The sequence below is a fragment of the Schistocerca gregaria genome, chromosome X (genome assembly GCF_023897955.1).
Source record: "Schistocerca gregaria isolate iqSchGreg1 chromosome X, iqSchGreg1.2, whole genome shotgun sequence".
Taxonomy (NCBI): domain Eukaryota; kingdom Metazoa; phylum Arthropoda; class Insecta; order Orthoptera; family Acrididae; genus Schistocerca; species Schistocerca gregaria.
In genome coordinates, this window is record NC_064931.1 from 126,869,708 (window position 1) to 126,890,174 (window position 20,467).

Below are 20,467 nucleotides of genomic sequence, written 5' to 3' on the forward strand. Positions count from 1 at the left end.
ACGACTGGAAAAGTCATCAGATCCAGAAGCAATCAGAGTTTGGTATTGCAGAGAGTGCTGTACTACTTTGGCTCCTTCCTTAGCTTAGCTTGAGTCTCTTGCCTACTTCAAAGTCCCAAGTAGTAAGAAAGGTACAAGAACGAACCTGCAAAATTACAGACCAAAATCCTTAATATTGATTTGCTGCAAAAATCTTGAACACATTTCGAGTTCAAATATAACAAATTTCCTTGAGACGAAAAACCTTTTGTCCATAAATCAGCATGGATTTAGAAAGTATCACTCATGCTAAACTTGGCTTGCCCTTTTCTCACGTTATATCCTGTGAACCGTGGATAAAGGGCATTAAGCAGTTTCTATGTTCCTAGATTTCCAGAGAGGGTTTGGCATGGTGCCAAGTTGCAGACTGTTAACAAAAATATAAGCATACAGAGCAGGTTCCCAGGTACTTTGGTGGCTTGAGGACTTCATAAATAATAGAAACTGGTACATTGTCTTCGATGGTGAGTGTTCATCAGAGATGAGCGTATCATCAGGAGAGCCCCAGGAAAGGGCCAGTACTATTCTCTACGTACAGGATGTCCATAATTAAAGTTCCAGTTTTAAAATGCTGTAGAAAGAGAACCACTGCTCAGAATGACTTCAAATTTGAACGGTTATTCATGTAGGGGGGATCATCATTAAAAAAAGACCATTAGGTGGTGCTGTAAGGGTCAGAATACGCACACCAACAGACACACAGCACATGGCTGTTCCTCAGTTTGCTTCCAAGATGCCCATCATGACTGTCTCCCTGTAGGATTGCATGTTGTTGGTAACGCTCTTTTACAGGAACAGTGACCGGGTGCCAGTAGCACTGCAGAAGTCCAAGGCAGTCAAGGGTATGAAAAAAGTCATTGGTCTGATATGTACTAAGAGTCTCGAGACAATGATTACAAAATTCAAAAACACAGGTTCTTTTGAAGTGCAATGTGACAGAGAGAAGGAATTAGTTGATTCGACGTCTGTCAAAAATGTGACCATAGCATTGCAGGAGGGGTTCAACAGTGGTGTGCAAAATTGCACTGCTTGGGTAACTGCACAAATGTTGGACATGCCTGTGTGTGTGGTGCATAAAATCTTATGAAACACCCTGCATTGGTATCCATAAGAAATCACCCATGTTCAGGAGTTGCTTCCTGCTGACATTCTAGTAAGACAAACATTCACTCTGGAATTTCTTTCTCGTATGAAGGTGGACAATAAGTGGCCATGGAACATTTTGTGGACAGACGAAGCCCATTTCCATCTCCAAGGACATGGCAATATGCAGAATTGCAGAATATAGGCAATGAAAAATCCTTGTGCACCTCAACCAGTACCACTTCATTCTGCAAAGATGACTGTGTGGCGCATGTTGATGGCATCGCTTTTTTTGAGGATATGAGTATGAGTCCTGTGGATACTGTTACCTGTACGGTCACGGGTAAATGTTATGAGAGTTTTCTGCGCACCAACATGATTCCAGCCCTTCAACAGCATGGATGTGTGAGTATTATAATTTTTATGCAAGATGGCACTCCTCTGCACATTGCACAGCAAGTGAAATGGTTGCTGCAGAGGCATTTTGGAAATGCTAGAATTACCATCCATCATTTCCGTACAGCCTCACCTTCCAGCTCGCCTGATCTTAAGCTGTTTTACTTCTGGCTGTGGGGTTATCTGAAAGATGTTGCGTTCAGTGCTCCAATTACAAACTCAGCTGAACTGAAGGCATCCATTGTGCAACACATTCTGTATGTGATCCCTGAGACACTCTGATCTGTTGTGGAACTTGCTAATTCTTGATTTCAACTTGTGGCAGAAAACAGTGGACAGCATATTGAACATGTTTTGTGCCAGTCTCATGACAATTAGGAACTGATGTCATTTTACTTTTTATGCGGTTTTTGTCCCCCAGGACAAATAAAAACCAATTTTTTGCATCCAATGTGGTACGACCTTGCCGTTGTGGAAGGGCTTACCTAGCTAACAGTGCCAAAACTATTGACTGACGAACTTGTGCAGATAGTGTAATGTGCAACTCAAACCATAGCCATTGTATCACAATTCGTCTGTCATTTGTAGCTCGACCCATTTATATTGAGACACTTACACTGCCATCTCTTGGTAATTTTTTTCCCCACTACGTTGCCCACCCCATCAATTATAAGCTGTTCAAACTTGATGTCATTCTGAGGAGTGGTTCTCTTTCCGCAGTTTTCGAAACTGGAACTTTGATTATGAACACCATGTGCATAAATGAACTGCTGGACAGGATGAGCAGCAATCTGTGGCTGTTTGTTGATGACATTGTGGTGCACCAGAAAGAGACAGCGTTGAGGGACTGTAGAAGGTTACAGGATGACAGAAAGGATTTGTAATTGGCATGATGAATTACATGTTGCTCTGAATGTAGAAAAATGAAAGTTAATCTAGATGAATAGGGAAAATAATTCTATAATGTTCAAATAGTGTGTTGGTGGTGTACTACGTAACGCAGACATGTTGATTAAACATCTAGCCGTAACACTGAGAAGTGATATGAAATGGAATGAGCATGTAAGGACAGTAGTAGGGAAAATCAGTTGTTGGCTTCATTGTATTGGGAGAATTTTATGAAAGTGTAGCTCATCTGGAAATGAGACTGCATCTAGAATACTAGTGTGAACCATTTGTGAGAACTGCTCACATATTTGGATCCCCACCATGTCAGATTAAAGGAAGACATAGAAGCAGTTCAAAGGCAGGCAGCTAGATTTGTTACAAGTAGGTTTTCTAAACACACTGGTGTTACGGAGATGCTTTGTGAACTCAACTCATGAAAATTTAGAAAACTTGCATTTGAAGATGACGGCAGAACAGTTCTTCTGCTGCCAGTGTACATTTCATGACCAGAAAGATGAGATAAGAGAAATCAGGGATTGTGCAGAGGCATATAGACAGTCATTTTTCCATCTCTGTATTTGAGAATGGAACAGGAAAGGAAATGACTGGTAGTGGTCCAAGGTACCCTCTGCCATGCACTATATGGTAGCTTGCAGAAAATGTATGCAAATGTGGATTTGGGCTGCCAAAAGTCCACAAGGAGGCCGCCCCACTGTGGCCCATTACCAGAAGTGTAAAAGGTGCAACATATAGCTTAGCCAAACACCTGACTGCTCTCCTGAGCCCATCTGTGGGGAAATGCTGACATCACATCCATAATTCCATTCATTTTGTATTATGTCTACAAGATCTTTACATCATTGATAGTGACCTTCTGATGAGTTTTGACGTAGTGCCCACTTCACCAAAGTACAACTAAAGGAATCCATGAAATTCTTCTTCTTCTTCTTCCTCTTACTCTTACTCTTCCTTTTTCTGTTTCTTTAGGGGCCCAGAATTGTTATATGGGTTTTGGCCAATGTTAGTGACAGTTGGTGGTTGTGTGCTCTTCCTGATACCACAACTACCCCCATGCCAGAATTTGTGTACCCTGTCTGTCTGCATGTACTCCGTGTTCAAGTGTGACAATATTTTGCTAAATGTTTGTGTAATGGGTATCTGACGTGGGACATGGGTACCAGTAATTGCCAAGTTGGATGTGGTAAACCATCTAAAAAACACATCTAGGCTGGCTGGCTTGCCAGCTCTTGTCATTATTCCATGAGGCAGATTCAATGTGGGGCAGGCTCACCTACACGGATCACGGAAATGGCACACTAATGCACTTGGCTATCTGGGAGTATAAAGGAATTCATGGAACTGATAAGCAAGAAGTTTGAGGCCAACCTGACAAGACACTTGGAGTTTTTGCTCACCTCACCTAAGCTTGTTTCCTGTTCGATAGGAGAAGAGAAGTTTGTGGCACAACTTGACTAGAAGAAGGGATCGATTGGTAGGACATGTTCTGAGGCATCAAGGGATCACCAATTTAGTATTGGAGGGCAGCGTGGAGGGTAAAAATCGTAGAGGGAGACCAAGAGATGAATACACTAAGCAGATTCAGAAGGATGTAGGTTGCAGTAGGTACTGGGAGATGAAGCAGCTTGCACAGGATAGAGTAGTATGGAGAGCTGCATCAAACCAGTCTCAGGACTGAAGACCACAACAAAACAACAGGTTTTATTATGATAATATGGACGGCGTCAGCATAGGGTGGCATCTGCCACCTTCTGTGGTAAACTTGTTCACAGGACAGTGGTCCAGTTGTGAGCAGTGTTCCAGCTGAATTGAAGCACCTGTAGACAATATTCCAAAGCAATGTGGGTACAGCAACAGGCAGATAAGGTATCCATGTAGACAGGTTGCACCTAGATAACAGCAGGAAGAAAAAGAGGAGCACAAATCACTATTGTGCATTCTGTTTGTTATCAAAATTCCCAAAAATGTCAGAAGAATATTGCAATAACACAATGTTAAATGTGTATTTTGCCCAACCCCTAAGACCTTGACGCTGCTAGGTTCAGTAAAAGATGATCTAGGTCTTTTCAAACTAGGAGTCCACCAAATCCCCTGCCAATATGGCAAGATATACATTAGGGAAACTGTATGCATAGTAGAAGAGAGGTCCCATGAACATAGACACTACAGTGAATTACACCAGACCACCAAATCAGTCATGGACAACAATAGTATAAAAATTATCCATACTATAAATGACAGCAAAAACAAGATACTTAGCAATCTCCCTCCTTCTGGGATGGTGTGACTAAATAGGCCATTGAAATCAGGGTCCAGGATGATCTAACAAACAAAGATAGTGGCTTAAAGCTGAGTCTGATGTGGAACCCTTCACTGAACTGAGAAAAAATCATAACATTCCTGTTCAGTGAGGTCTGTATCCAGTGGTGATAGTATGGAGTTCACAAACGGACGTTGCCACCACCACCACCACCACCACCACCACCACCACCACCACCACCACCCAATATGGCAGCTGCACAGGCAGCAACAGGAGTGAAATGAAAGAAGTGGTAATGGCCAACATATATAGGTCATTGACCCAACCAGAGCTGCAGCCATCAGAAACCACCTGAAAATGGCAACATATCTGTTTGCCCAAAAAGAAAGGGGGGAAAAAAGAAAAAGTGGAGAACTTACACCATGACCCAGGCAGGACCTAAATGTTGTCCAGAATGTTAAACTCTAACCTTCCATTCTTTTTGTGTCATATAGTCTTAAAATGATGGTAACTGTAGAAGTTGTGGTCATCTTCATTCACATTATATGATTGAGTCTGACAATATAGAACTACTGTATGGTTTTCTAGGCATGATTTCAGTGGAGGAGATTTTCCATGCCCTTCTTCAAACCAATATGTATTGTGAGGCTTATGAACAACTATATTGCTCCAATCCAGTCAAAAGATCAACTTCAGCTGTGTCTTATACCATTACTGCGCAGGAAATTCTGTAGAGGTCTGGGTTTAATTCAATAAATTGTTACACAACATGATGACATAAAATTCCTACCGTATTTCCTTCTCTTTGTGGATAAATTGTGTGATGCATATTTTTTTCCTAATGCTACACCAGTTTCAATATGAGGAGCACATTTACAGTAATGATTGTCAATAAGGAATTTCAGATACAAAGAAATTAGTTGCCAGTGGGCATTGATTTATATCAATGGGGCAAGTTGAAAATTTGTGCGAGACCAGGATTTGAACCTGGGTCTACTGCTTATTAGGCAGATGCATTGACAACTACACCATCCGGTTACAGTGGTCACCAAAATTGCACGGTCTAACCTAGAATGCCTCCCGTCAGACCCAAATTCTCAACTTATTCCAAACACTACTGAGGTAGTGCCCGTGCTCGTTAGTCTCATTACTCGTGACATCTCACTAATTCCCATGAGTTTGAGCTTGGTGTGCATCTGCACTAAGGGGATCATTGTCCATCATCACCGTAATGATATATGTGATGTCTTTTTCTTTCAGACAGATCATGGGAAGTGGATAGATGCCTCGAGTGATAAGGCTAATGAGCAGGGGCACTGCGTAAGTAGTGTGTGGTAAGCTGAGATTTTGGATGTAACAGACACAACATGTATAATAAGGAATTGGATGGAACTTATTGACAGATTGGTACTGTATGTCAGACTGGAACTTGAACCTACACTATCCTCTTTCCAGATATATGCATATATGTTAGAAAACTTATGGGGAGTTTGGGTAAGTAGGACAGAGGTGATGACATCACAGCTTTGGGTGGGCTTTATGTACTGAGATGATGGCAGTGGTAAGTTTGTTGCTTGTATTCTGTGTTTGGGTTCATGTCCTGATTTTCCTGACAACTTTAACCTATCAGGAAGTTTCATAGTGGCTTACTCTCCAATGCAGAATGAGAAATTAATTCTTGAAGCAGTTTGCATTTAAGTGTAATCTGAGTTTCGTCAGTTAGTTGTAATAAGTTTTTATATGACATGCTAATCCCATCCATATACTAGGCCATATTCATTGTACTATGAATGGGTATCATAGTGCTTACTCATTATATTGTTTCAGAAATATCTCTTTGAAACATTCAAATAGTGCGGTATGCTAAGAGGACTCTATTTCCCAAGTTAGCTGGTTTATGTTGTTGCTCCATATGCAGGTGACCGGGCCAAATAGCTCACAAAATAAGCATCAAACGAAAAAACTACAAAGAACCAAACTCGTCCAGCTTGAAGGGGTAACCAGATGGTGCTATGGCTGGCCCGCTAGATGGCGCTGCCATAGGTCAAACGGATATCAACTGCGTTTTTTAAAAATAGGAACCCCCATTTTTTTTATTACATATTCATGTACTGTGTAAAGAAATCTGCATGTTTTAGTTGGACCATTTTTTGCACTTTGTGATTGATGGCGGTGTAGTAGCCACAAATGTATAAGGATGTAGTATCACGTAACATTCGGCCAGTGTGGACGGTATTTGCTCCGTGATTCATTACCCGTGTTAAAATGGACCGTTTACCAATTGCGAAAAAGATCGATATCATGTTGATGTATGGTTATTGTGATCAAAATGCCCAATGGGCATGTGCTATGTATGCTGCTCGGCATCCTGGATGACATGATCCAAGTGTCTGGACCATTCACTGGATAGTTACGTTACTTAAGGAAACAGGAAGTGTTCAGCCACATGTGAAATGTCAACCATGACCTGCAACAAATGATGATGCCCAAGTAGGTGTTTTAGCAGCTGTCGCAGCGAATCCGCACATCAGTAGCAGACAAATTGCGTGAGAATCAGGAATCCCAAAAACGTTGGTGTTGAGAATGCTACATCAACATCTATTGCACCCGTACCATATTTCTATGCATCAGGAATTACATGGCAACGACTTTGAATGTTGTGTACAGTTCTGCCACTGGGCACAAGAGAAATTATGGGACGATGACAGATTTTTTGCATGCATTCTATTTAGTGATGAAGCATCGTTCACCAACAGCGGTAATGTAAACCGGCATAATATGCACTATTGGGCAACGGAAAATCCACGATGGATGCGACAAGTGAACATCAGCGACCTTGGCGGGTTAATGTATGGTGCAGCATTATGGGAGGAAGGATAATTGGCCCCCATTTTATCGATGGCAATCTAAATGGTGCAATGTATGCTGATTCCCTACGTAATGTTCTACCGATGTTACTACAAGATGTTTCACTGCATGACAGAATGGCAATGTACTTCCAACATGATGAATGTCCGTACATAGCTCGTGTGCGTTTGAAGCAGTATTGAATAGCATATTTCATGACAAATGGATTGGTTGTCGAAGCACCATACCACGGCCCGCACATTTACCGGATCTGATGTTCCCGGATTTCTTTCTGTGGGGAAAGTTGAAGGATATTTGCTATCGTGGTCCACCGACAACGCCCGACAACATGCATCAGCGCATTGTCAATGCATGTACGAACATTACGGAAGGCGAACTACTCGCTGTTGAGAGGAATGTCGTTACATGTATTGCCAAATGCATTGAGGTTGACAGACATAATTTTGAGCATTTATTGCATTAATGTGGTATTTACAGGTAATCACCCTATAACAGCATGCATTCTCAGAAATGATAAGTTCACAATGGTACATGTATCACATTGGAACAACCGAAATAAAATGTTCAAACGTACCTACGTTCTGTATTTTAATTTAAAAAACCTACCTATTACCAACTGTTCGTCTAAAATTGTCAGCCATATGTTTGTGACTATTACAGCGCCATCTATCAGAGAGTGAAAAATGTGGTCCAACTAAAACATTCATATTTCTTTACGTACTACATGAATATGTAGTAAAAATTGGGGGTTCCTTTTTTGGGGGAAAAAAAATGCGGTTGATATCCATTTGACGTTTGGTAGCGCCATCTAGTGGGCCAACCATAGCACCATCTGGTTTCCTCCTTGAAGCTAGACAAGTTTCATTCTTTGTAGTTTTTTCGTTTGATGCTTATTTCATGATATATTTGGCCCGGTCACGATCAAATCCCTGTATATTGTGTTTTGTTGAGAAATTTCTACAAGAGCTTGGAAATCAAGATCCTTTCCAACCTTGTGTGTATGATTTGTGATAGACTTAGGTATGAAATTTGTTTTGAAATTGAGTAAGGTAATTGTGTAACTAGGCTCTTTTTATTTATCACACAATCATTTAATTTTTGTACTGTAATTTTCATACTGATTTTATTGATAGAAACTGACAATAATTTAATAGTAACTCAATAAATGGTTTTAATAATATAATCTGAAAAGGTAAGGAGGAATAGAGGTAAAGATTATATGCTACAGTTTTGGTAGTGTAATCATTTTTTATGATTGTTTCAGTTATATCTGTGAGAGCTATTTGCGATAAGTGCTAACTTTTTTTTTGTACAGGCTGCACAAACATCACAGAATGTTATAGCAAGGAATGATGATACACCAAGCACAAAGCAACAGAAATTACACATTAGAATTTCACATGCAGATATGAGTTGCATTGGACTTGTTCTTGCTGCTGTTGATGCTCAGGGGCATCTGTATGTGTACCGACTCTCGCCATTCTCAGAGCCAAGTGAGTAAAACATGGCATATAAAAGTTGATTGTATCTCTTTCTGGAAATGTTCTTTAATATTATACAATTATGATAAATCCTTGAAGGACTGCAGATAATGGATTAAGTAAACACTGTCACTTGATACATAAAGAAAGAATTGAGCAATGGATAGGCACATTAATAGGAACTGGGGCACTGCGGCACTGCTGCTCAGCTTTTGATGTTTATGCAGTTCCTTAGAGAAGTGCAAGTGCATACAAACATTCACATATAAGGACAAAAATAATGAACTAACCTAATTTTAACTTGATAGTTGAACTAATGCAAATAACTGCATTGTCCCTAAGGCAGAGTTGGAAAAATTTGCGTTTAGTGCATAGTTGTACACTTGGCAGCACAAAAATTGTCTTCCAGAAATTGCAGCCAGAGTTAAAGTCTGGAGTTAAAGTAACATGTCATATTTTTCCATTTAGCTTGGGAACGTGCAGGTGAGGAAATATTAATTAAAAAATTACATGAAACTTATCTTGTCAGTACACTAGACCTGTTTCAGGAATGTACAAAATTGTCTCTGCAAGTAGAATATGCTTGTATTATCCGTAGATATAGTGCACATTAACTGAATAGATATAGTTCATAAATGGTCACTTAGCTGAATAAACAATGTGCAAGCTTTACATATAAAGTGTCTCTCATTTGAATCTGCATGAATTTTATTCTCCTTCCCACACATGACACACTATCCATCTGGTTCAACAATTTAGTGTCTATGGAGCCCTCAAATGTATTCTACGAAACACATTTTAATGACATGCAAATAATTTCACACAGAAGATGAGATGGAATTTCCACTTCTGGTGGAGAATGACCACCTGGGAGTCGAAACCTTGTATTTACTGCCTCCATTTGACATAATTCATGAGAATTATTTACACAGTTTCACTGATATTTAATGGTGATAGACTGATAGTGTGCCAAAGTGAGTTAAGTCTGCAAATGCAAAATTTGTTCTATAACAGCTAGTGACAGTACATTAGCAAGTTCAATCAAGTGCACTACGTCACTTTCAGTCAAGTCACATTATTCATTGCACCATGCCTCATTGTCAACAGGCTATTCATGACCACATCATTTCTCTCATGAATGAAGGGAATAGGACATCATCGGAGTCTGGGGCATGGTATGGTGTTTCTGAGCACACTGCAAAACACTGGATAAAATGTTATCAAGATGCTAGAGAAACCAGTAGGGATGTGGGAACTGGACTTAGGCGTGTAACGACACCTGTCTAGGCTAATGAACTTATCGACACTTACAGCAAAATCCTGTTTTAGACACGATTTGGTGCCAACTTATGGAGGCCAGACTAAATAGCAAATGTGCAGCCATCAAGGAGAGGCTCTGTGCTCATCATTGACACTACTAATTAGCATTTGTCAATGACAGTGTCAGCTGTTAATGGTGGAAAGTGGTATTTTCTGATGAACCGGTATTGTTATAAGTGAATGATGGTGCAATACTAATTATACAGGCCAGAATGTGCATGTTTTGACTACATGAATCATCTGTCATGTGTCTGTGGCAGTTTGGGACTGGATGTTTTCCTGTGGACCTGGAATGCTTAAAGGATATTATGAGTAACATTATGCTCACATAATATGAATATATCATGAGGGAGTAATCTGTTTCTAGTGTGACCATTCTCCTAACATGTGGGCAGAGATGAAATGGGCTGTGCTTGAAAATTTAATGATCCTGTGCCCTCAAGAACCCTTGATGACCTCTGGATGTCAGCCTAGCTGCCTGAGAGAAGGTGGCAGGAAATGAGAGATTTATTGCCCTCCTAATAGATTCTCTTCCTTGCAGACTGCAAAAAATTATTAAAATTATAAGCCTTTGTATGGGATGTTAAGTGGTAAACAAGCCACATGATGTGCCTTTCTGAGTGCCGAAAATATCTTAATAAGGACCGTGAACTGTTCATTTAATTTCATGATATCTGCAGATGACACAAATTAATGGAGTAACACAAAAAAATGTACAAACCACACCTTGTTGTCAGGCAACTGCCTACTAGATCATTGACTAGCCACTGAGCTACAAATGCATTGTACCCTAGTTTACGACATTTAGATACATCTTATCACTCTTGACTACGCCAAAAAATGAAGTGCCGTTAATAGGTCTGCAGTGTTAAGAATGACACAGCACACTTTTCTTGCTTGTTTTTAGAGTGTGTGTTCTAATGCTAAGTGTCAAAAGATTTTAATCCTCCTCCTACACTCTCAACAATTAAAAGCATTATTTACATTTAGAGTTAGATCTATAGAACCTTTAATGTGATAGACCTCTGCGTAACATGGCACGTAATTCAAATTTCAGCCACGGCCATTATTTGTGCTGTCAAATGTACATGTATGACCAACAGTGTTAAAAATATATAAAGACAGAAATGTTAAGGTTACTTAAATGAATTACACACCCTGTTCTTTGAATAGCACAGTTTTATATATATATACACTCCTGGAAATGGAAAAAAGAACACATTGACACCGGTGTGTCAGACCCACCATACTTGCTCCGGACACTGTGAGAAGGCTGTACAAGCAATGATCACACGCACGGCACAGCGGACACACCAGGAACTGCGGTGTTGGCCGTCGAATGGCGCTAGCTGCGCAGCATTTGTGCACCGCCGCCGTCAGTGTCATCCAGTTTGCCGTGGCATACGGAGCTCCATCGCAGTCTTTAACACTGGTAGCATGTCGCGACAGCGTGGACGTGAACCGTATGTGCTGTTGACGGACTTTGAGCGAGGGCGTATAGTGGGCATGTGGGAGGCCGGGTGGACGTACCGCCGAATTGCTCAACACGTGGGGCATGAGGTCTCCACAGTACATCGATGTTGTCGCCAGTGGTCGGCGGAAGGTGCACGTGCCCGTCGACCTGGGACCGGACCACAGCGACGCACGGATGCACGCCAAGACCGTAGGATCCTACGCAGTGCCGTAGGGGACCGCACCGCCACTTCCCAGCAAATTAGGGACACTGTTGCTCCTGGGGTATTGGCGAGGACCATTCGCAACCGTCTCCATGAAGCTGGGCTACGGTCCCGCACACCGTTATGCCGTCTTCCTCTTACGCCCCAACATCGTGCAGCCCGCTTCCAGTGGTGTCGCGACAGGCGTGAATGGAGGGACGAATGGAGACGTGTCGTCTTCAGCGATGAGAGTCGCTTCTGCCTTGGTGCCAATGATGGTCGTATGCGTGTTTGGCGCCGTGCAGGTGAGCGCCACAATCAGGACTGCATACGACCGAGGCACACAGGGCCAACACCAGGCATCATGGTGTGGGGAGCGATCTCCTACACTGGCCGTACACCTCTGGTGATCGTCAAGGGGACACTGAATAGTGCACGGTACATCCAAACCGTCATCGAACCCATCGTTCTACCATTCCTAGACCGGCAAGGGAACTTGCTGTTCCAACAGGACAATGCACGTCCGAATGTATCCCGTGCCACCCAATGTGCTCTAGAAGGTGTAAGTCAACTACCCTGGCCAGCAAGATCTCCGGATCTGTCCCCCATTGAGCATGTTTGGGACTGGATGAAGCGTCGTCTCACGCGGTCTGCATGTCCAGCACGAACGCTGGTCCAACTGAGGCGCCAGGTGGAAATGGCATGGCAAGCCGTTCCACAGGACTACATCCAGCATCTCTACGATCGTCTCCATGGGAGAATAACAGCCTGCATTGCTGCGAAAGGTGGATGTACACTGTACTAGTGCCGACATTGTGCATGCTCTGTTGCCTGTGTCTATGTGCCTGTGGTTCTGTCAGTGTGGTCATGTGATGTATCTGACCCCAGGAATGTGTCAATAAAGTTTCCCCTTGAATTCCTGTAGAAAAACTTACTGTCAATTTTGTCTGAACATTGAGAATATAGTGTGATGCTGTGTGTGTTGATGTAAATTTATATTTACTCAAAAAGGTCAAATTTAATGCCTCTGTATGATGGAGTACCTGAAGATTCATTTGCATAACTGCTGTGTGTGACAAGATGTATGATAAAACTAGATTTGTTTAGGTTGTTGAAACTGAGTACATCCGTGTGTTCTTTGAACCTCATTGTGAAGCTTCTGCCAGGCTATATATAGAAATTTGAACATGAATTACAAATATGTCAGGACAAACCACACTTTTTTTACATTCTTGAATAGCAGTTTTGATACTGTAAATTTGTTTTGTATTTTATTGATGTTGAACAGATTTACTCTTATGTCTTAATAAGGTTGGCAAATTGTTATGAGTTCTCCCCTAGGAAATGGAGGTTTACATAATTTGTCAGTTTTTTTGTTGTACATAGTTAGACTGGTTTGATTATATTTACTGCACTCATCTGTCTATTATGGCCAGCATATATCCATTGCTGCAGGCAACTGATTTTATAATACTCCTTTCCGTATATCTTTTGGAAATGGTTAGAATGTTAAGATGATATTTAATCATTGATATGAAGAATGTAGGTGGTAAGATGAGTACGGATCAGTAGTTGTTGACTTCCTGGAAATTTGAGAATTATACTTCTGATTTTTGCTTGAGATTTTTCACTGAAGATATTTTATAGCTTTGGCTGGATTGAAAGTGTCTTTCATGCAATGGAGAAAACACTGGACTTGCATTTAGTAGTACAGGGGTCAGATAGCTCTCCTGTCATCTGTATATGTAGGTTTTCTATGGTTGCCCTAACTCATTTGAGGCAAAATGCCTGAGTGGATCCTTCAAAAAGGATATGACCGGTCTCCATCATCCTTCCCCAGTCCGAGCTTGTGCTTAGTCCGTAATGATCTCTTCATCGGTGGCATGTTATATCCTAACCTTGTCTGATCACTACAGGAACAGAGTACAGACTTATGGGCTTCAAGCTCACAGTTACACACAAGGACCACACCTAAGCTATGTCTTTGATTATGTTTGATATAGTAGGATAGATATTTGTAAGATGTCTTATTCTGACAGTGGGGCAGTGGTTTGCAATGCTGTTACTACATTACTCTTTGATCAAGTTTCACACTTTGTCATTGAACTCACCTTCAAAAGCACTTTCCCATGCCACAGAAAAACTGTATATAATTCTATAAAAACCAAATTTGGTGTCTTAATTTCATTTTACATTCCTACATAACAAAATTTGACACATTGGACTCTATAACACAATGAAAACATCATCTTGAAAATATAGTGCATGGCAAAGGGAACCACATACCACTACTAGAGATTTCCTTTCCTGTTCCACTCGCCTGAAATCCTGTTTCTCTAAATTTTCTCAATAGTGCTCCCCAGATTTCTGGATACAGAGCAGCCAGAGACAGTGATATTGTGTGCCTATCAGGTGTGCCTGTGGGTGTGAATGTGTGTACATACTATTTCTTTTCCTCTCTCTGAAGGAAGCTTTGGCTGAAATGTCATGTGGAACAATCTTTTTGTTGAGCCCATCTGCAACTCAACATTCCATCTTTTAAGTCAGTAACAATTTATTCTTTTCATAATATTGTCATAATATTGTTAATGCTGTATTCAAACATTATAGGATTGTTTTTACTAATTATCTGCATTTACTAACATTTTTCTACATTTAGAGCAAACTGCCATTCATCACAAAGACTTGAAATTTTGTCATCTTGTATCCTCGTACAGTCAAACAATGATGACACCTTCCAATACACAACAGTATCACCAGCAAACACCTCTAAATTGCTGCTCCCCTTGTCCATTAGATCACTTCTGTATACAAAGACCAAGAGCAGTCCTATCTTTCTTTCTTGGGACACTCCTTACAATACCCTTGTCTTTGATGAGGGTATCATACTGGGTTCTGTTATTTAAAGTCTTTGCACCACTCACATATCTGGGAACCTAATTCTGTGTTTGGCATTTGTCAACAGACTGCAGTTTCCAGAATGAGATTTTCACTCTGCAGCGGAGTGTGCGCTGATATGAAACTGCCTGACAGAATAAAACTGTGTGCCCGACCGAGACTCGAACTCGGGACCTAAGCCATGTCTCCGCAATATCCTTTCTTTCGGGAGTGCTCGTTCTGCATGGTTCGCAGGAGAGCTTCTGTAAAGTTTGGAAGGTAGGAGACGAGATACTGGCAGAAGTAAAGCTGTGAGTACCGGGCGTGAGTCGTGCGTCGGTGGCTCAGATGGTAGAGCACTTGCCCGCGAAAGGCAAAGGTCCCAAGTTCGAGTCTCGGTCGGGCACACAGTTTTAATCTAATCTGCCAGGAAGTTTCAAACTGCAGTTTATCACCATTTCAAACATTTCACAAAAATCAAGGAATATGGAATCTGCGTGTTGCCCTTGACCAATGATTTGCATGATATCATGTGAGAAAAGGGCAAGCTGAGTTTCGCATGAGCAATGCTTTTTAAATCCGTGCTAATTTGTAGACAAGGTTGTGTGTCTCAACAAAATTTATTGTATTCACACTCAGAATATCTTGAAGAATTCTGCAGGAAACTACTATTGAGAATTTTGTTCTCTAATTATTCTGGTCCATTCTTTTACCTTTCGTATTTACTAGTGTCACATGTTTTTTTTTTTTTTTTTTTTTTTTTTTTTTGTGACTTTGCGCTGGATGCAAGATTCACGATAAATGCATACTAAGTAAGGCGCTCATGGTGCAGAGAAACCAAAATGATATTCCTTCTTGATCGAGTAATTTCTTTTTCAGCTCTTTCAGCTGCTCCTCTACACCAGTGTAATGGTACTTGAATTACGTAACCATTACAGCACCTCACCTCAACCTCTCGACACCAGCAATATTCTACTGTGTTTCTGTAAAGTAGTTAACATATTTCTGAGACAACATTCAGATTTGATTTCATTAGTGCAGAGGTACTTTGATACATCGATATGTTTATATTGCAATGATATTATTCTTATGTGAATTCTTTCTTTTTGTCACTGTGATCTATGACGTACTTGTAACTCTGATTTTTGGGTGCGTAAGCGGTTATTAGAGAGTCAAGTCTTGGTCATCATGTTGAAAAGACGCAAATTGTAGTCAGTTTATGAAATGTGAACTTTAACAGTGAGGAAGATATTTTATATTGTGAAGTGATGTTTTGTGAGTTACGTGATATTCCAGCAAAAGTAATAAAATAGAAGTGTAATTTAAATTCGGAGTGCTGTGTTAACTTGCAAAAGTTTAATCTTTAAGAATGGTTTATGAAACACATCTATAAAACTTTTGAATATCACACAATAACACCTAGGCCTCTTTGCATCCGAGCTTGGAATCATCACTACCTAGATTTTCGTTGATTGAGCCATGATTTCACAACGAGACCAGTGTGGGAAACATGAAAAGATGAGTGCCTAGTTTATCCATTTTTTCATGAAAGGACTTTATTAACTGTGCTCTAATGGCACCTGCCATGTAATATAACTTTGTTGTTGCCTGAAAATGCAATATCTAGCAGCGTGAGCAACACTACAATCATAATTAATTTTTCATCTTTGTTGTGGTAGGGTTGTTAGACCAGGGATGCCTATTACTATATTCTCCATGTAGGCGTCTGTGCAGTAGACAGATGACAGTACATTTGTTTTTTCTTTGTATATCCATAGTTGAAATGAAGGACAGTGGGACGTCAGCTGGTATAAATTTATATTAATGAAGAAATTACTCCAGCTGCATATAAGGTGTTGATTTTATTTTGGCAACTAGTTTCAATGTTGTAACAACGTGATCTTCAGACACTTGTTGACGTCAACTGCATGCGGCTGGTACTAGAAGTCAGTGGTGAGATATGGACGTCCATATCTCACCACTGACTTCTAGTATCAGCAGCACACAGTTGATGTCAACAAGTGTATGGGCCTGAAGATGACATTGTTACAACATTGAAACTAGTTGCCAAAATAAAATCGACACCTTAAATGCAGCTGGAGGAATTTCTTCATTTTTAATATAAAAGTACATTTCTTTGATCCTCCTGTGTGGATGATTTCTTAAACATGAAATTTAAAACTTCAGCTTTCCTTTTTCTGTCTTCTGTTGCCACCCCAAACTGGTCAGCGAGTGACTAGATATGAGCCTTCAGCCTGTTCAGCAATATTACGTGTGACTCGAATTTGGTGAGACCTTTGGCCAAGGCATGATGATGGAAGTTGGTGCATGCTTCACATGTTGATCTTGTTGCAGACTCATGAATTTCTACTAACTTTTGCATGTTGACGTTTGCACATTCTTCTTTAACCAAGGGTGCAACAATCTCTGTTCCCTCAATGTTTCACAGATTTGATTATTAGGCCATGGAGCGTCTTTTTCATCCTCAACACACTTTCTAAGCACATACGTCTCCAGAGTATGATTTACAATCAGTGTAAACTGTGTCCATAATTCCACTATTGAAACTAAATAAAATCCATTCTTTGTCTAACAGGGATGTGAAAAACTGCTTATCTGCTTTTTCTAGCATAAATACTTTCTTAGCTGCTCGATGGATTTATTAACTTTAGTAATCATTGTCACTATGATGCTGCCTGTCCTTATTACCTCCAGTGACTCTGTAGATGTCCCAGCCTATACTCAATAGATTAAAGTCACCTCCAACTAATACTGAATGATCTGGGTATTTTGGCACAACTGAGTGTAGACTTCCCCTGAATTATTCTACAAATGTTTCAACAGGATCAGGTAGCCATTAAAAGCATCCGATAATTAACTTACATTCACCTCTTGCTACTCATGTCCAGATAATTTCACAGACTGACTCTGTTTTGACCTTGATATAAAAAATATTTTTGTTGACATCAATTTTTTATTTATTATTGATTTTTATTTAAACAAGGAAAATCTCACAATGACATAGGATTTGTCAATGTAATACAAGGCCAATCAATAGGCCAAAGTATAGCACACTGCATACATAACATGCTTTGAGAGGATAAGACGGGTAGCCTACGGGGATAGGACTAGTGGTCATCCATGGCCTTGACTGAGGAACCACCCAGACATTCACCTTAGTGATCTAGGAAAACCTAAATCAGGATGGCTGGGTAGGGTAGCTCTATCCTCTAAATATGAGGCCAGCGTCGTAACAGTACCTCACTCGGTAATTCTCTATTGTATAATGGTCCTTTATTTAGACACAAATTGTTCCAGGCAACTTGCAATATACACTACTGGCCATTAAAATTGCTACACTACGAAGATGACGTGCTCCAGACACGAAATTTAACCGACAGGAAGAAGATTCTGTGATATGCAAATGATTAGCTTTTCAGAGCATTCACACAAGGTTGGCGCCGGTGGCAACACCTGCAACGTGCTGACATGAGGAAAGTTTCCAACCGATTTCTCATACACAAACAGCAGTTGACCGGCATTGCCTGGTGAAACATTGTTGTGATGCTTCGTGTAAGGAGGAGAAATGCATACCATCACGTTTCCGACTCTGATAAAGGTCAGATTGTAGCCTATCGCAATTGCGGTTTATTGTGTCGCGACATTTATGCTCGCGTTGGTCGAGATCCAATGGCTGTTAGCAGAGTATGGAATCGGTGGGTTCAGGAGGGTAATACGGAACGCTTTGCTGGATCCAAATGGCCTCATATCACTAACAGTCGAGATGACAGGCATCTTATCTTCATGAAACTTCCTGGCAGATTAAAACTGTGTGCCTGGCCGAGACTCGAACTCGGGACCTTTGCCTTTCGCGGGCAAGTGCTCTACCAACTGAGCTACCCAAGCACGACTCACTCCCTGTCCTCACAGCTTTACTTCTCTTGCAGGACTAGCACTCCTGAAAGGAAGGAGATTGCAGAGACATGGCTTAGCCACAGCCTGGGGGATGTTTCCAGAATGAAATTTTCACTCTGCAACGGAGTGTGCGCTGATATGAAAATTTCTGGCAGATTAAAACTTTGTGCCGGGCCGAGACTCGAACTCGGGACCTTTGCCTTTTGCGGGCAAGTGCTCTACCAACTGAGCTACTCAAGCACGACTCACACCCCATACTCACAGCTTTACTTCTGCTGGTATACGAGTTCGAGTCTTGGCCCGGCACACAGTTTTAATCTGCCAGGAAGTTTCATATCAGCGCACACTCCGCTGCAGAGTGAAAATTTCATTTTGGATCTTATCTTCATGGTTGTAATGGATCGTGCAGCCACGTCTCGATCCCTGAGTCAACATATGGGGACGTCTGCAAGACAACCACCATCTGCATTAACAGTTCAACGACGTTTGCAGCAGCATGGACTATCAGCTCGGAGACCATGGCTGCGGTAACCCTCGATGCTGCATCACAGACAGGAGCGCCTGTGATGGTATACTCACGCCGAACCTGGGTGCACGAATGGCAAAACATCACTTTTTTGGATGAATGCGGGTTCTGTTTACAGCATCATGATGGTCGCATCCGTGTTTGGCGACATTATGGTGAACGCACATTGGAAACACGTATTCGTCATTGCCATACTGGTGTATCATCCGGCATGATGGTATGGGGTACCATTGGTTACACGTCTCGGTCACCTCTTGTTCACATTGACGGCACTTTGAACAGTGGACGTTACATTTCAGATGTGTTACGACCCTTGGCTCTACCCTTCATTCGATCCCTGCAAAACCCTACATTTTAGCAGGATAATGCACGACCGCATGTTGAAGGTCCTGTACAGGCCTTTCTGGATACAGAAATAGTTCGACTGCTGTGCTGGCCAGCACATTCTCCAGATCTCTCACCGATTGAAAACGTCTGGTCAATGGTGGACGAGCAACTGGTTCGTCACAATACGCCAGTCACTACTCTTGATGAACTGTGGTATCGTGATGAAGCTGCATCGGCAGCTGTACCTGTACACGCCATCCATGCTCTGTTTGACTCAATGCACAGGTGTATCAAGGCTGTTATTATGGCCAGAGGTGGTTGTTCTGGGTACTGATTTCTCAGGATCTATGCACCCAAATTGCGTGAAAATGTAATCACATGTCAGTTCTAGTATAATATATTTGACCAATGAATACCCGTTTATCATCTGCATTTCTTCTTGGTGTAGTAATTTTAATGGCCAATAGTGTAAAACAAGTTTCCTTCTTCACTGCCCAGATACTGAGGAGACCCACTAATGATCCTGGACTGCTGTCGGTCACTTGCAATGTAAAACATAATTCCGCTCTTCACTGCTGCTTACACTAAGACACCCCTAATGACTTCTGATAAACACTCAAATTTTGATGTCTGGTATCCAGTGGCCTTTCTTTGTGCAGAGTCTGCTGTAGCCCATGTGACACCATCAGTCCATTCCCACATCTAGGAATTGACCTGGTTGGCCTGCTGTAGATGTAGTTTGAGAAGTTCTCTGTCGAGTCTAGGCACCAGCGAGTAAAACATATTCTTTCACGGACCATGGCTAGGCTGATGT

The 20,467-nt window shown here is 41.3% G+C and overlaps 1 protein-coding gene and 1 non-coding gene across 2 annotated transcripts in view; one reads left to right on the forward strand and one right to left on the reverse strand.

Annotated features, from left to right (window-relative positions):
• LOC126299555 (mediator of RNA polymerase II transcription subunit 16) overlaps positions 1–20,467 on the forward strand; it is a 319,626-nt gene that overhangs the window by 198,610 nt on the left and 100,549 nt on the right. Inside the window, exon 9 of the mRNA XM_049991550.1 lies at positions 8,868–9,045. Within this exon, the coding sequence (XP_049847507.1) occupies positions 8,868–9,045 (178 nt within the window). The remainder of the gene's footprint in view (positions 1–8,867; positions 9,046–20,467) is intronic.
• On the reverse strand, positions 18,718–18,792 carry Trnas-cga (transfer RNA serine (anticodon CGA)). Its single transcript has one exon. It is a non-coding gene; the product is annotated as a tRNA-Ser (tRNA).